The sequence below is a fragment of the Giraffa tippelskirchi genome, chromosome 12 (genome assembly GCF_054371585.1).
Source record: "Giraffa tippelskirchi isolate mGirTip1 chromosome 12, T2T-mGirTip1v1.2.pri, whole genome shotgun sequence".
Classification (NCBI taxonomy): domain Eukaryota; kingdom Metazoa; phylum Chordata; class Mammalia; order Artiodactyla; family Giraffidae; genus Giraffa; species Giraffa tippelskirchi.
In genome coordinates this window covers 11,589,345-11,607,399 of record NC_137286.1, presented here as the reverse complement: position 1 = coordinate 11,607,399, position 18,055 = coordinate 11,589,345, and the positions used below count along the sequence as shown (strand labels likewise).

The 18,055-nt window shown below is 36.2% G+C and overlaps 1 protein-coding gene across 2 annotated transcripts in view; it reads left to right on the top strand.

Annotated features, from left to right (window-relative positions):
* Positions 1 to 18,055, top strand: part of UNC79 (unc-79 subunit of NALCN channel complex) — a 269,126-nt gene that overhangs the window by 50,354 nt on the left and 200,717 nt on the right. Inside the window, exons 3-4 of one of the 2 annotated variants that reach the window (XM_081548126.1) lie at positions 7,336 to 7,481; positions 11,476 to 11,646. In XM_081548126.1, coding sequence (XP_081404252.1) covers positions 11,559 to 11,646 — 88 coding nt within the window. In that variant the 5' untranslated portion in view covers positions 7,336 to 7,481; positions 11,476 to 11,558. Of the gene's footprint in view, positions 1 to 7,335; positions 7,482 to 11,475; positions 11,647 to 18,055 lie in introns of those variants that run through there. The other variant, XM_081548125.1, reaches the window with a different exon arrangement.

Here is an 18,055-nt window from a genome sequence, read left to right as displayed (position 1 = left end):
TACATTGAAGAGATGAGAGCACACTTCACTTTCCATTAGATCCTAAGGCTTGGTCTCTTTCATTATTATGATCTTCACGCTCCAAATCTGATTTGGGAAATGTTTCTTTCAGCTCTATTAACAGCAAAAGTTTTGTAGGACATGTATTAGGGAAAGACTACCATCTCAGAAAGGCCATCATGGCACTGGATTTCCCAGCAGTCTGAGTCTTTGCCACAGGGGGCTGAGAAGGTTGTGGGGGTGGAGGGGTGGGAAGGGACACTGTAGAAAGAAGCCTTACTAGGTCAAGTCAGCTCCTAGTCTTCAGTGCCACAATCTCTATGTTCTTCTTTGGAATGTCTCTTCTTTAGAATCCTTAGTGTCCCTGTTCTGTGTTAAACGGATTCTGTTTATCAGATTTGTAGACTTCTTATTTGCATAGTAAGTTTAGGACCTTGTTACAGAAAATTTCTCTTCCAGTGGCAGTGGAGTAATTAGCTCAGTTTTCACAGTAATAATCAGATAAGGTCGTACACCAAAGCGTCCGATTCTGTTCTCTTAAATTCTCCTTTTGTCTTTGAGGTCAGGGTTCTCGACGGGAAACACTTTCCTTTATCACAAATTATGAAAGCTCTCTAAGTGAGAGACACTTTTCAGTAGGAAGCAAATTCTGAATTCCATTTGCAAAGAAACTGTGACATCCTAGTTGGCACTTCAAAGCTTGCTGCTTAGGTCTTAGTCATGGTGCCAAAAAATTAAGAAATTTAGCATATTTAAGTCATTTTGCAAGACATGAGGATTCCATTTTCTTGAGTAAGGGATGATTAGAATATGATCATGGATGGTAACATTTTAATGGTGAAACTAGTGTTAAAACAGTTTGTTCAAGTGGCTGTTGAAAAAGATTCGAAAAAAAAAAAAGAAAAAGATTCGATACAATTGAGTTGAGTCCCTCAAAGGGAGATAACATCAACAATCACTACAAATGGTAGTACTAATCCATTATCTTTTATTATTACAGCTGTATTTATATAGCTATTATTATCACAGCAATATTATAATACACAATAGTAATTATATGTTAAGCATTGTTCTAAGCACTTCGCATCTCATTTAACCATCATAATTCTATGAAATAAGTATAGTATTATATCCTTTCTACATATAATGACATAGTGGTTAAATAAATTGCTCAAAGTTACATATCTGGTGAACATTGGAACCAGGATTTGACCCTGGGACTCCTAAGCCACAGTACATGCTTTGAACAGTTAGGCTATGCTTCTTCTCTTTATTATTGCTAGCTATCATATTCAAGTGGCACTTCTTTTAGTAAAAACTTGGTTTGGCCTTTGGGAATGCTGGCATCCATTATGAATTCATAAAATATAGTTTGGGCTGTCTTTGAGATCTAGGAAAGAAAGGAAGTGCTTAGTACTAAGATTTACCATCCTTTTGGAAGTTATGAGCCATACCTGAGGTGATGTGGACAGTGTTTCAATTGCCAGAGATTTTAGCTCTGTCTCCCACTCAGAAATTTGTGTGGCTAGTAGATCAAAGTTGACAGCTTGTGGGACACACACACAGCAAATGGGAAGAAGAGGGAAGATACTGAGGAATGTAACATGATACTGGTTGGGCTTTAATACTTACAGGTTCAACCTGTGGGCTGAACCCAAGGCATTTTCTGTCTTCTCTTCGCCTACCTCAGTCAGTCAGTTAGTTCAGTCTCTCAGTCGTGTCTGACTTAGTCGTGTCGGACTCTTTGCGACCCCATGGACTGTAGCACACCAGGCTTCCCTGTCCATCACCAACTCCCAGAGCTTGTTCAAACTCATGTCCATCGAGTAGGTGATGCCATCCAACCATCTCATCCTCTGTTGTACCCTTCTCCTCCTGCCTTTAATCTTTCCCAGCATCAGAGTCTTTTCCAAGGAGTCAGTTCTTCGCATCAGGTGGCCAAAATATTGGAATTTCAGCTTCAACATCAGTTCTTCCAATGAATATTCAGGACTGATTTCCTTTAGGATTGACTGGTTGGATCTCCTTGCTTTCCAAGGGACTCTCAAGAGTCTTCTCCAACAACACCACAGTTCAAAAGCATCAGTTCTTCAGCGCTGAGCCTTCTTCATGGTCAAACTCTCACATCCATACATAACTATTGGAAAAACTGGAGCTTTGACTAGATGGACTTTTGTCAGCAAAGTCATGTCTCTGCTTTTTAATGTGCTGTCTAGGTTGGTTATAGGTTTTCTTCCAAGGAACAAGCATCTTTTAATTTCATGGCTGCAGTCACCATCTGCAGTGATTTTGGAGCCCAAGAAAATAAAGTCTGTCACTGCTTCCACTGTTTCCCCACCTATTAGCCGTGAAGTGATGGGACCAAATGCATGATTTTAGTTTTTTTGAATGTTGAGTTTTAAACCAGCTTTTTCATTCTCCTCTTTCATCTTAATCAAAAAGCTCTTTAGTTTCTCTTTGCTTTCTGCCATAAGGGTGATGTCATCTGCATATCTGAGGTTATTGATATTTCTCCTGGCAATCTTGATCTCAGCTTGTGCTTCATCCAGTTCGGCATTTCTTATGGTATACTCTTAAGTTAAATAAGCAGGGTGACAATATACAGCCTTGATGTACTCTTTTCCCAATTTGGAACCAGTCTGTTGTTCCATGTCTGGTTCTGTTGCTTCTTGACCTTCATACAACCTCAATTTTTAAAAAATTTTCATGTCTTTTGTTTACTTCCCAATATTTCCAGTAATACAGAATTTACAACTATTATTTTGTGTACTAGACCAAATTATGATCATTTTCACTGTTGTTTTATATATCCATAATAATCATACGTATTATCATATGTAACAATCCTAAAATTCTTTATTTTACTTATACTATTAGAAAGTTCAAGACAAATAAGACAGTCTAAGTATTTGGTATCCAAGATTCTTTGACAGTAATGTTCTCTACTTACAAAGAAGTTTATTTCCTTTGCATTCATATATTTAATACATGTATTCAGAAATATTTAATATTTCTTGCTTTTATAATTCAGATTCTTTATAAGAAACAAGAAAACATTAAGGGTGAATTCTCTCAGTAACCTTCTGTTTTTCTATTTGGGTTTTCTCAATGAAGTTAAAATCTGCAACCTGAAGTTCCAGCAGCATCAGAATTGCATTTTTAGAGTAATAGTCCTTTGATATTCATGCATGCGCAAAACTCTCTGTGATTTCAGTAGAGTTTTGTACATATTTTCAAAGGCAGAGATTAGGCTAGATGTTTAACTTCAATTAATTTAATTCATAGGAGAGGAGAGATTATATGTGGAGAAATGTGCAGACCCTAATTGACTATATCAGCAATTGAACAGTCCACATAGGTCCACTTAGTTCATAATTGAACTCATATTAGAGTTCATGGAGGTTCCCCAAACTGTAGGGGAGCAGAAGGCAGTTCCTCTATATTATCCAGCTTGCTAGGCCTTGAGCCTGGAGCAATGTTCCATTTTTAGAAGGGAATCAGTTTTTGTTGAATTGAATTGACTTTAGTCCAAGTTTCATCCATCACAGGAACTCTTCTAGAGCATTTACTTAATCTAGCAGTGACCAGGGGTCCTGAGTAAGATTTTGTGTGAGTGTTGAGTTGTCCTCATTTTAATTCAGTAGGGATCTAAGTGTGGAAATGGACACATGGTTTATATACAACTTGAGAGTTTAGTTTTTTTGTTTGCTTTTAGCCTTAGAAGTGGCCGAATTTCATCTACATAGGAAATTTAATCTACATAGTGCCCCTCATCACTACATAGGAATCTGCCCATTTTATATTAGAAGCCCTCTGGGACCATATTTTAAACATCTAAGATCTTCTGTAGGGATCTTGCCTTTTGACTGGTAGAGCATTTAAAAGCTTCCTTCTCGTCTTCCTGTTTCAAATATTCTTTTAGAATTCCTTCCCCTAGATCATTCTGCTGGTGTCATTCAAACTGCTAGCGCACACATCTTTAAAAAAAAACATTATGTTTGGGGCAAGCTACTTGCTGTCAGCTCTTTAGAAAATCTTTAAAAGGGATTCTAGTTTCAGTTCAATAACCATAACTGAATTCTAATGTCTAATGGTTTAGGAACAACATATAGACCTTCAAATGAATGATTTATAATCCACAGAGTAGCTTTAGAGCATACATAGCATGATCCAGTAAATTTTGTGACGTGTGTAGATCTAATTCAAATGTCAAAATTCATAGTCTTATAGAAAGTTTGGGCCTCCCTGATTGCTCAGTTTGTAAAGAATCCGCCTGCAATGCAGGAGACCCCAGTTCAAGTCCTGGATCGTGAAGATCTGCTGTAGGCTACCCACTCCAGTATTCTTGGGCATAGAAAGTTTGTTTATTTATTTATTTATTGTGCTATAAATACCTCAGGGCAACTTCACATCTTTCTCCAACCTACAGAGTTCTTCTCTTGGTTTCTCTTATGTTGGAAGTATATGCTTGATAATGAGGATCTCAAGGGTGAAGAGGAAAGGTGAAAAGTTGTCTGCTGGGTCAAACTCTTCTGAGCAGGGCATTCTTTATTCTTAATATTCTTTTGGTTGGGTGTACAGACCTCCGGGAAAGAATCTCAGATGGGGAAGATGGTTTTATCATTCCCAAGTTAGACAGTTTGGTTGGGGAAATAAGTTTTTTTTTTTTCTGAGTAAACTTCACAAAACATCATGAAATCACAATGCATTGTACATTTATTCATAAGTCCTTCCTAAGTTTTTCCACAAATGAAAACATTTCCTTACATTGAAACATGAATGGTAATTTAAAACTGGTTTCATGGATAACTCATCTTCAGCCATTTTTTTCTCAACCTCACCTACTTATTAAATTTAAAGTCAGTGAGAGAGAAATTTACTGTTTCAGTGCTGACCTTTTCTCTCCCTGCATATTATGAAGTTAGTGCTGCTCTCATTTGGGAACCATGCATATACAGGAAGGGAAAAATATCAATGTAGAACCTCCAAAGTTGATGTGACTAGTGTTTGTTAAATTATATCAAACTTTGGAAAAATACTACTGTACATTTGAAAAAAATAATGTGTTATATTTCCCCCACCAAGGAAAAGTTTGATGAGAACAAGGTACTTAATTTGAAGAAAAGCATTAATGTATGCTGTACAACTAATTCTCTTCTCTAAGGCAAAATACTATTTTTTTATGCCACTTCTGTAAGAGCCACATCTTGTAATTTTGGAAGGATACCGATAGTAGGCTGATTTAGGGTTGAAGTTTGGTAAATAATATTTCTGACTTATTTCCACTGTGATTTTAAGGAAATTTTCAATGGGAAAAATCCTATAGGGTTAAAACAGATTTTTGACCAGTGGGTTTATCAAGAATTTAACATTTAAAGGTGGTACTTTTAGGAGTAATTGAGTTTTATGACGAAAATATAAAATCTGATGGAAAATCTGATGGTATTTATGGTAGATGTAGGCAGACAGGGTTAAGTGGAATGTTGATATTATCCCATTGTAAAGTGTAAGACTACAGAGTCAAATACATCACACACAAAAAAGGTATATTAAATCCCTTTAAAAATTAAAAAAATAATTACTCTAAATCTTAAGTTACTTATTGCTAAGAAGTATAACATAACTATTCTGAAATTATTTTTATTATTATTAATTGTTTTTCCCTGGACATTGGGTAACAGAAGACAAAGGAAATCGAGGTAAATTAGGCACATGGAAAATAAAAAGCATGTAGTCATTTTTCTTACATTGTAACATATTTTGCACTAAGAGTAAATAAAAATAGATGTAAATTTGAAATAGCAAGCATGCTTGACACTAACCAATTCTTCACACTACTGTAAAACTGTAAGGGTAATATCGTTAACTAAGAACTTAGTAATGTTTGATGCACATAGAATAAGCGTAAAATATGTAATGAAACATTTATAAATTGGTACCTATTTTGATTAACATAGAAGTGTACTCTATCAAAGCACTTTGTAAGTGCAGCAGATATTATCATTATAATGTATAGCTATTGTCTTTAATGATTAAATAGTATAGCCTAATTTAAAAAGCCTAAACATTTGGCTAAGCAATCATTTCTTCTATTTTTAAATTAACAACTTTTCTGCTTTATTGCTTTTCCTGAAAGGTTTTTATTTAAACATTAATGCTAAAGAAAGCCAATTTTTTTTAAGAATTTCTTTTTATTCCCATTAAACTTTTTTTAACTTTGTAAATTATCTTTCCTTTAGTTTTTAGTGAGTTTTGTTGAATAATAACGTAAGTAGCAGCAGAAATATATGAGATCTTATTGTATGATGTGCAGCTATATGACAGATACTGCTTGCTTAGTCTTTAGAGTTTTGAAGGTAACTATTTAATAAACCACTGTTCGTATTCATAAAATAAAATGTTTCCTCCCCAACATGCAAAAGTTAAAAAACACACATAAATAACCATTATCATTAGTTCACAAACATATGCTATGGACCATCTACTCTATATTATTTTATAGCTTTTCCAATGTAGTTTAGCTAACATTTTAGAAATATGTATTATTTCTAAATTCATATGCCTGTTTAAACTTCATTATCTCAAATGATACTGACAGAATGTCATGAAACAGTATCATAATATACATATAGACATTATTTTGATGCAATAAACATGTGATTTTTAAGACTTTCTTAATAAACACACATGTTTATTCTTTGCTAAAACATGTTTCTGCAAGTGCCATACCTATATTTTGCAGGTTTTTACTTATCTGATTATGACAGTCTTGCTGAAAACTTCCTTTGCTTTGAAAGCTCCTTTTAATTAGAAATAAAAGCCCTAACTTGTTAAAGCCATGATTTTTCCTTCCAGGAAACCCCTCCTTCATCAAATCAATAAACTGTAAAACATGGGTTTGGCACTGAAACATGCATTTTTATATTTTTGCTCCTTACTAACCAGATAACACATGAGATGCAATGCAACTTCCACAAAATAAATCTTACATTATTGGTATCTCTGAGCATGAAGCTATGTGACCCGTATTAGATTTGTAGATGCTGCTGGTGTGGCAATTGCATCTTATGTGGGATGTATCTGGTGTTTTATTATTTGTTTTAGAGTGTCATTTCAATGTAATGTGCTGTTCTTTGTGTCTTTGTTGTCTCTTTTTTTTCTTTGTCCCCCCAACAGCATTTTGTCCCGCACAGGGAAGAAGGAAAACCAAGATGCCTCCAATTTGACAGTGCCCATGACCATGTGTCTTTTTCCTGTGCCATTCCCACTCACCCCATCTCTAAGACCGCAGGTCAGTTCCATCAACCCTACTGTTACTCGCTCCCTCCTTTACAGCGTCCTGCGAGATGCACCCTCTGAACGTGGCCTGCAAAGTCGTGATGCTCACTTGTCAGACTACCCTTCTTTGGACTATCAAGGCCTCTACGTGACTTTGGTGACTCTCCTGGATCTAGTTCCTTTACTACAGCATGGCCAACATGGTGAGCATTTAATCAAAACTTTTGAAAATATACATGTATGCTTATGGATACTGAAGACCCTTGCTGTTACTATAGTACATTGCCTGAAAGGTCTTTGTGTGGCTAAAGCCTTTCTTACACTGAAACTTAATTATGGTTTCTATCATTTGTTCTATCATTTTTTGCTGTTTTATGGGCAGAGGGATTTTATCCAAATGGGTCTGCATTGGGGGCAATGGGCTTGAGAAAGGAGGAAAACTATAAAAGGAACTTTCTTATTCACCCCGACCTGCTTATCAGGGAGACTGGTTGAAATTATGGTTTGGGGGTTGTTTTAAAAACTAGTCTACCCCCAGAAAAATGTAAGAAATGGAGCTTGAAGGACAGGTCAAGTCTACTAACTAATTCTGTAATTTTGGGGAGCAAATCACAGACTCTCCCTGAGACTCATTTTTCCTATCTCCTAACCCAGGAGGCTAGATAAGAAGAAATCTCTAGGAAGTTTTCAAAATTTAACTATCAGTGGTTTTTAGAAAATGTTGACCACATGATACAGTGTATAGTGGTGCTGTATGCTGTGTATAGTATATGCATGCTGTGTGTGGTGTATATTATACATGTATTAGTGATGCTTTATGACAGAAGCCCAAGAGCATGTTTCTTTGCTTAACTCTTCCCCTTTCTGCAGTCTTTAGTCAATTTCATTATCTTGCATGCTTACCAGCTTCTTCTAACCCATAAAAAGGAGCTCAATAATATCTACTGCTTAAGTATTAAATATAGTAAGTCCTCTACATATGAATGAGTTATGTTTTAAGAGCACATTTGTGCATCCATTGTGTTCATAAGTCCAACAGAGTTAACCTAGGTACCCAACTAACACAGTCACAGCTATATAGTGCTGTACTGTAATAGGTTTATAATACTTTTCACATAAATAATACATAAAAAACAAACATATAGATATAAAGAAAGCATTTTAAATCTTACTAAACAGTACCTTGAAAAGTACAGTAGTACAGTACCACAGCTGGCATACAGGGGTACGTTCACATATTTGAAAATTTGTAATGTGAAAGTTTGTATGTAGGGGACTTACTGTATTATATGTGGGAGAAAAAAGGATTTTTTTATGTAGCAAATGAGCTTTTAATACATCAGTTGTCTTAACCTTAAAAGCACTGATAATTTGGTCCATGGAGGTATGATAACCAAAGTTTCACTGCACAAAAAGTTGAAATTTGGGAAATGGGTTGGTGGTGGTGGGGGTTATTTAGTCTTTTAGTTATGGCTAACTCTCCTAAGAGAATGCTCAATGGTTTATTTGGTAAGATGTATTCTTAAACAAATATTTAAAGTCTGCTTTTAAAACAATGGTGAAATAAAATGATTATTAACTTTTTATATTTGCGATTCTGTATTACAGTGAATATAAAAAAATGTAGAAACCTGTGAGTTTGTTTATTGTACAATTTTTCTGCTGTTTTAAGCCTAGTCACTTTTGTTGTGATCCTATCCCAGCTGAGAACTTAAAGGTGATGTCTCTCTGAATATAATATTGCTGGAGCTTACTGTGGTGATGAACTTGCCAGTGCTTCCTTTGTAACTGCCTGCCTGGCCCTGGGATGGGCCACTTGTTAGGGCTCCTTGATTAAGATAAAAGCATTCTGTTTGGTATCTTACAGCCCATCTAACTGCAACTCACGTGTAAATTGTGACAATTTCAGAAGATGATTTATATTTTTACTCTTATATACACAGCTATTTTGTGACCTTCCTCTTTTCTGTTATCTAAGGGCTGTGTTCTTGTTCTGCATAACAGATCTTAGAAGGTAGGAAAAACTCACTAGACCATCCCTTAGAGGTTCATAAAACAGTACAACACTGCTTTGGTCGATCTGAACAACATCAGAATTTCCAAGGAAGCTGGAAGCAGGGAATTCTGGTACCCGAGCTGAAACTTTTGAACAAGAATGACTGAGGGGTGGGTCCTGAGGATCTGAATTTTTAAGTAGCTCTCTGGGTGACTTTTCTATGCACTGAGTTAGAGAACCCTTGCCTTCAGGGCTGGAGGCTGTGTCCTTACGTGTGGCAGTGTAGTGTACCCAGCAGAACTGCGTTTTTGTTGTGGTTCAGCTGCTCACTCTCACATGATCTTGGGCAAACACTTACATTCTCAGGCCTCAGCCTCCTCGTATGAAAATTACTCCAGGGGGCTTCAGGCTCCTTTCCATGCCAGTGTTCTGTAACTAGACTAAAATGCAGCTGAGGTGTCTGTTGTGCATAGCCGCAATCAATTCTTAGTAAAACACTTGTGAATTTTCTGTTTCATCGGTTTGAGCCCAAGGTCGACTGACCCTCGCCTCCCAGCGTGCAGTGTGTCTCTCTGCTGTCAGTCGAGGGGGCAAATTAACTCTAACGATAATTAGAAATAACATCAAAATAGAAATCAAAATAGCACTAGGAAGCTCAATCTGCTACCAGACAAACAAATCTAATAATTTCTTTCATAAAGGATACACAAATGATCAAAGTTTTCATTGTCAAGACTTGGCCGATGACGTGAGATGCAGAAATCTGAAAATATATACTCATACACTCAGTGTGATGTGATTTGGTCTACTTGCATTCTAAAGCTAAATAGTTATGATTTTTGAATGTCTTCTATTTTTACTCCTTGTGCAGGTAATAATAATAGTAACAATATTCGTATTCATAGAAATGGCCAATACTTGTGGAGCACACATTGTGCGCTATGTTAGGTACTTTATGTTTTGTCCATTTAAACCTCCTAACAATCCTAATGAAGTGAGGTAGGTATTGTTCCTATCACTTACAAATGTTGATAGAAACATCACTATCAGGGGGCACGTCCTTCTGTGATATTTGATAAATAAATGCACAGGGTCGTGCAGTATTAGTTTACAGCTTCCTTTCATTGGTGTATGCTGAATCTGCCACTGTGCTGAAAGATGCCAATTACCTCGTTGCCTGAGACTTCAGATGTAGGAAGATTGTTCAGTTGATGGAGCAGAAATAGCCTGGTTTTATTTCCAGCCTTGCCCTTGAGTTTTCTGAAACTTCCTGTGAGAAAATAATTTGACATCTTTGTGCCACAGTTATCTTGTGTAAAATGTAATGGAGGTAAGAATGCTGGAGGGATTTCAGGATTAGTTATCACGTGAAAGTGCTTTTGATTTATGAAATCAGGGAGTAATATGACCGAAGATGGATCAAGTGTTGAGGAAAAGCTCATGTCATAGATACGAGTGACCTTTGAATAACTCAGGGAGTTGGAGGCACTGACCACCTCCTCCCGCCCCCGCCCTGCAAACAGTAAAAAATCAGAAATTTCTGCTGCTGTCTCTGCCTCAAAAACAAAGGAACTGATAAATGACTCACCCAAGGGCAGGGAGCTGAAACGGTTTGGATAGAATAAAGACTCAAATTCTAGTTCTTTGGGTTCCATTTGTTGTGATCTCTAATTGACCACAAACTTCCTCCTACACTTAGTTTAAAGATCTGTAAAATGAAGATGAAAAAATAGTCAAAAGTGTTAGTTGCTCAGTTGTGTCTGACTCTTTGCGACCCCATGGAACTGTAGCCCCACAGGCTCCTCTGTTCATGGAATTCTCTAGGTGAGAATACTGGAGTCAGTATCCATTCCCTCCTCCAGGGGATCTTCCCGACCCAGGGTTTGAACCCAAGTCTCCTGCATTGCAGGTGGATTCTTTACTATCTTTACCATCTGAGCTACAGATGGTATTGAAAAAAAATCCATGTACAAAAATGGACCCACACAGTTCAAATCTGTGTTGTTCACAAGTCAACTGTATTTATAGTTTTTAATTCTATCATTCATCAGCTACTGTACAGGTGCTATATAGAACTCTTAAAGGAAGGGAGTGATAGTTGATTGTAATTTAAACCAGTTCATAAAAGCTTAAAATGTAAAATTAGCTTTTTTGTTAAATGCAGGATATTCAATGGCTGATTACTTGATTTTGTTTTGTAGATCTTGGACAGTCAATCTTTTATACAACTACGTGTTTGCTCCCCTTTCTCAACGATGATATTCTGAGTACTTTGCCCTACACGATGATATCAACCTTAGCTACCTTTCCTCCGTTTCTGCACAAGGATATTATTGAATATCTTAGCACATCTTTTCTACCAATGGCTATACGTAAGTTCAGTCTTACCTAATACTAGATTATTTTTATGTGTTATGTGATGTATGAATGGAAATTGCTTTTGTAGATTTTAAAGATTATAATATAATCACTGCTGTATACATGTGCTTTGATTGAAATTCAGTCACTTCAGCATGAATAGTATGGTGAACATCAAAGACAGGAAAAGACAATAATACCTTAGAATTATTTTATGCACATAGTTTTATCTTATTAGGATAGGAAGAAAGAACGAGTCAAAGCACAGTCTGTATTTCCTACATATAAATTAGAGTATTTTTTGCAACTTTAGAAAAAAAGATGGAGCAAAATGTTGTCTGGGACGTAGAAATTCTTATCTTTTGCATCTGAAGGCAGCAGGGTGTGCTGGGAAGAACAATGGATAGAGTCAGGGTATCCAGATATTCTGTAGTCTCACTTCTGTCTGTAATCTGCTCTGTGAGATTGGGCAGCTCCTATAGTTAAATTTCATCTCCAGGATGATGACAGTAACAGTTTTCCCTCACAAGAGTGTTGTGATAACATAGTAAGTCAAAGTTTACGAGAACACTTTGGAAAAAGCAAAAGCTTCCGACTCATGTGCCAGGTACTGTTATGAACATGGGTTCAATTTGAATTCTGCTTCATTTTTATAAACTTAATTCTGCGGGCTTGTTATCCAGATGTGGTAACAGAGAGAAAAAAAGAAGTTGAGTTGTGATTTTTATGATCAAAATCCTTCTAAAGTATTTTTTTAAAGAAATAGGTGATTAATTAATCTATGTTTCAGTAGATAATCTGAAAAGATTATGGGTTTAGGAATCAAACAGATGTAGATTCAAATCACAGCTGTGCTACCAACTAGGTGTATGAGCTTAGACAGGTCACCTAACCTTTCTGTTCGTAAAGGGAGAATAGTGATAATACTGCCTCATAAGGTTGTTGTGACAAATGAGATGATTGACTGGAACGTTGGCAGGGTGCTGGCATAATGCCTAGTGTTCAGTCATTGTTGGTTTACTTCTCTCCTTCTCTCTCAACTCTCATTCAATAATAGTGCCTGTGTTGGTCACGTTCAATCCCTAGAGATCATTTTTTACTGTTTTAATGTTATACACTTAATGATTGTATTAAAGTTGTCACTTTGTAATAACAATTGGTAAACAAATGTACATTTCAGCCACATTTACTTATTTTACACTTGAGTTTAATTTTGGCTGTGCAATTGTAATTTTCATGTCTTTAAAACAGAGTCTGACTTCTGCCTAAATTATATAGCTATTAAAAATGAGAAGACTGATTATACTGTTCAAGTAATAGAATATTTAATTCTGTTTTAGAATATTTAATTTAGTTCTCTTTTTTCATTCTGTGTAACTCTATTGACAAGTACTCATGGATACAGCCTTAGTTGTACTTTTTGTATTTTTTGTTTGTATAGTTGTATTTTTTTTAGAAGTATGTTGACAGTTAAACTTAAGCAGAGACTTTAAAAAGAAAAGAATAGCAGGTGAGTCTGTATCTTTCTGAGTGTAACTCACTATATCCTTCCTTCTTAGAAATAATAATTTTGGAAGAGGTGCTACATATATCAGGCCCTTGGGGTTATACTTAGGAGTGACTGAGTATGTGACAACTGGCAACTTGTTTCTTCATCCTAGATTATTAGTTTCTACTTAATTAGAAATGTGCTCCAAAACATAGCCTGTAGTCACATTAGAATCCTTACTTATTTAAATGTGTGAGCCTGGGCAACTGAGGAAAACAAAATAGTAAGTTGAGTTTATCAAATCTGTGTGAAAATTGTAATGCTTGTTAGTGAAGTAGCTTGGTGTTTATTTAAAGGGTAGGGACAAATCATTTCTGTCTCTGAGACCCTATTTTTCTGTCTCTGGGACCCCATCTCTAAGGTTATTTCTAGCTTAATTATTCTGGGTTAAATAGCATCAATCTTTTTTTATGTAAGAGGGATGTCTTCCTTCAATGCAATCGCTGATCTGGTTCATTATTTGGTTGCTCTGGTTTTAGTCTCTTAGTTCTGACTGTTTCATTTCTTGTCACCATTCCTGAGATTCAACAGTAGCCACTCTTTGTCATCTTTAAATCTTTGAGAATAAGTTGTGGTACTTACCTTTAAAACCAAATTCTGTTAAACGATTGCAGTGTTTCTTTTGTCCTTATTTTTTTCCCAGAGTAGATAAAAAGGACACAGATCCAAAGATGGAGGGAATTGGGTTCCAGATTAATCATGTCACACTGAATCGATGTGAGAGTGTGTGTCTGTTGCTTGCATCCATGTTGGTTTTATTTTGGGAAGTTGTTTCCATGTTCAAAATTTCTGACCAGAACTAGAGGGGAGCATTTAATTTCTATGGGGATATTTTAATTTCAGGCCTGAGATAAAGGACATTGCATTTTCTGAGTATTTGATAAAGTCTTTAAGACAAAAAAGCTTTTATCTCTTTGGTATGGTATTTGCAAGGTCAAATGTAATACATGGACAGTTTTTCAGGTGTTAAATGATTATATCATTAAGGACTTAGGAGATGAAACTCTGAACTCTCAAGTAGACCTAATGAGGTATTGCAGCTCTTTCAGTTGAAAAGCCCTGTATGTATATCAGTTAAATCTATTATGCCATTTTTGTCAATAAACCAAGTACTGTGCTTTTATTTTAAATAACTCCTTTGAGGTGCTGCAAAGCAAAGTGTAATTTATTATAAACATTTCTTTGACATAACCTTTTTTTGTTAACGCCTTATATATATATATTAAGATATGTATTGGTAAATATATATCTTGTATATACATTTGTATATATTGTATATACAAATGTATATACATTATTGTATATATATATGCAATATATTATATATATATACATATATATACAATATATTGTATATATATTAAGATACACTTGTTTTTATTGCATATTTATTAAGATATATATATCTTGTATATATATTAAGATACACTTTTTTTTATTCCATATGTGTGCAATAGGCTTTGTGTAATATATATATATAAATATAAAGAAGTTTTTAAAAATTGAGAAAGTTATTTGCATTTCACCATGGAAATCTCTCTTATTCCACGAAGGTTCTGTGATTGTGCACCAAATTGAAGTTTGGATGTTGGCAGCGAAAAGGAAAAGAGGTCCCAAATGAACATTATTTGATGTAGCATACATTATTTTAAAGCGAATAATAAAGCTGAACAATTAACTCTGTGAAAGATCCTTCCAGTGGTATCTTGGTATCCTGAACTGTAGTCTCATCTAGTTTCTTTTCCAACTTTAATTTCCTCAAAAGTCACTTACCCTTAGGCAACAAAGTTTCATTTAGATCTTTGCATGGAATTAAAAGCAATTGTATGATTTAATTGAATATCTGCTTCTAAGCCTTTGGCCCTGTATCATTTTTTTGTTGTACTGCTACTACAAAGGATGCATGTTATGTTCTATGATCTTCCAAACACTAATAAGTAAATATAATAGAAAAAAACACAGTAAAATACCAATGTAACGTATTAATGAATTTAAGTAGTATTTTATATATAAAATCTGTTTTATTAGCTAATGACTGTTTTTGTAAGGTAGATATTACTATACTTTTTTGTTGTTCAGTCACTATGTCATGTCCCACTCTCTGTGACCCCATGGACTGCAGCATGCCAGGCTTCCCTGTCCTCCACTATCTCCCAGAGTTTGCTCAAACTCGTGTCCTTTGAGTTGGTGATGCTATCTAACCATCTCATCCTCTGTCGTCCCTTCTCCTTTTGCCTTCAATCTTTCCCAGCCTCAAGATCTTTTCTAGTGAGTTGACTCTTCACATCAGGTGGCCAAAGTATTGGAGTTTCAGCTTCAGCATCAGTCCTTCCTATGAATATTCAGGGTTGATTTCCTTTAGGATTGACTGGTTTGATCTCCATGCAGTTCAAGGGACTCTCAAGAGTCTTCTCCAACCAAAATTCAAAAGCATCAATTCTATATAATAGTATACTTTAGGAGCTTTAATACTGAATTATGAGAAATATTTTGGAATAGAAATCCAGAAGCACTCAATTGTAGTCCTTTGATTGTGGTCAGATCTCACAATCTTATCTAATTTGAGTTTCTTTAGCTGTAAATTTGTGAATAATGACAACTTTCTTTGTCTACATCACAGTGTTTGTTGTGAAGGCCGTGGCATAACATACGAGAATGGCCTTTGAATGTTGTTTATAACAGACCAAAACACACAGTCAAATGACAGACATGTCAAATCTCATTGCAACCCTTTCCAATATTCTGCTCAAAATTACATGTTGACCTGAAATTTTATCATCTTAAATTGCTTGAAATAAGGGGCCATCTGCTGGGGCTTGGGAATTTTTCCCCGAGAGTGTGTCATATAATAACAGTAATTGTTATACCAGGTTTTGATCTCATAGAACCTGGCAGAATACCTCTTCAGTGTTGATGGGCAATCCTGTCTCTATGAATTTTTATTTACCTACCAATCTTAGCATATATTTTAATGCTGCATAGACTTTAGGGTCATGGCATCTTTTGTTGAACCAGTATGACCTTCTGGCAGCACAGGTATGTTATGCTCAAACCCTGTCTCATGGAGCACAGTTACCTCTGCTTACACAAACAGAGGCCACTTGCAAATCCAGGAAGCACAGGAAATGGTTCTGTCATATAGCAGAACTGGCATCAGAATGTTTTTTTTCTTCCCAGGTGATTCCCTTCCCTGTACCCCTTAAAAAAGTAGACAGCATCCAATAACTTCTGAGCTGGTCTCCCAGCCTCTACTCTTAGCCCTCCCAGAGCCTGCTCTCCACCAAAGAGCCAGAGCTATCTTCCAAACATGGAAATCAAATTATGTCATTTCCTTCTTGAAAACAACTAGTAGCTTCCCATCACTCCTGCAAATCAAATTTAGCACCTCTGCCTTGCTATCTGGCCCCAGCTTATCTTACTACTTCATCCCTTGCCTCTGTTAGCGTTCCCTCTGCTGGGTTCATATTGGCCTTGCTGCAGTTTCATAAAGGCACCAGGTTTTGCTTTAGCTCCAGGCTTTTTTCCTGTTTCACAAGCCCTTCTTGCAGATGGTTACATGATTTGTTTCCTCACTCCCTTCAAGTCTCAGCTCCAGTATTATGGCTTCCCAGAGGCCCTTCTTTACCTTCAAGCTCAAACAGGACCTTCCATCATTTTCTACCTATCCCCTTGCCCTGCTTTGTATTTCTTCACAGGTATTTGTTTCCTGTTCCTCTAGAATTAAGCAACAGAACTGTCTGCAGTCATGGAAAGCTTATATAAAATTCTGTGCTATTCAATAGAGCAGCCACTAGCCACATGTGGAAACTGAGCACTTGAAATATATCTAATGAGACAGAGGAACTGATTTTTAATTTAAGATTTATTTATTTTTTCTTTATGGCTGTGTCGGGTCTTTGTTGCTGCATGCGGGCCTTCTCTAGTTACAAAGAGCGGGGGGGCTGCTCTTCTCTGTGGTGCACTGGCTTCTCATTGCAGTGGCTTCTCTGACTGCAGGGCAAGGGCCCAGTAGTTGTGGCCTGTGGACTCCAGAGCACAGGCTCAGGTGTTGTGGCTCATGAGCTTAGCTGCTCCACGGCATGTGGAATCTTCCCGGACCAGGGATCAAACCCATGTCCGCTGCGTTGGCAGGTAGATTCTGACCACTATGCCTACTTCACTTTTAATTAGTTTGAATTTAACCACATGTGGCTACTATATTGTACAGCACAATTCTAGCATTTAAGCTTCATAAAGATGAACACTTGCCTGTCTTATACACAGCTGTGTCCCAGCATCTAGAATAATGCCTCGTTATGTAGGAGACACTGAAAAAATACTGTGTGACTGAGTAAGTGACTAGATAGCTATGAAGTCAAGTGACTTAGGCCATAGTCCTAATAATTAGGTTGGTATTGTTGTGCAAAATTTGATTTCTCTTTTATAAAATGGCTTTTCCTCTATACTTTTTTTTTTTTTTGCTGAGAATCATATTAGAGCTATTTCTGATAACATATTAGGAATTATAAAATGCAGGAACATATTAAGAAATTGTTGTTGTTCATAGAAGGAGAGGATGATATAATAATTGTTTTGGTAGTGCTAAGAGGATCAGGTCTTAAGAAGAATAGGTCTTAAGATTTAATTGTATTTCCTGAGCACAATATTACATGTAAAATTTCCTTATTTTGATTAATTCTCTGGTTCCTTCCATTGTATGTAGCTTTGACCTTATACACCCTCATGAGGACAAGCTTCATGTCTGTTTGCGTCCTGCCTTTTTAACAAGATTCAATAAATGATGTGTTCCTCTGCATGTTTATTAAATTGAAATTGTGGTGACTTTGTTCAGTCCATTAGAAGATTAAGAAATTGCAAGGCACAGTCTGTTTAAA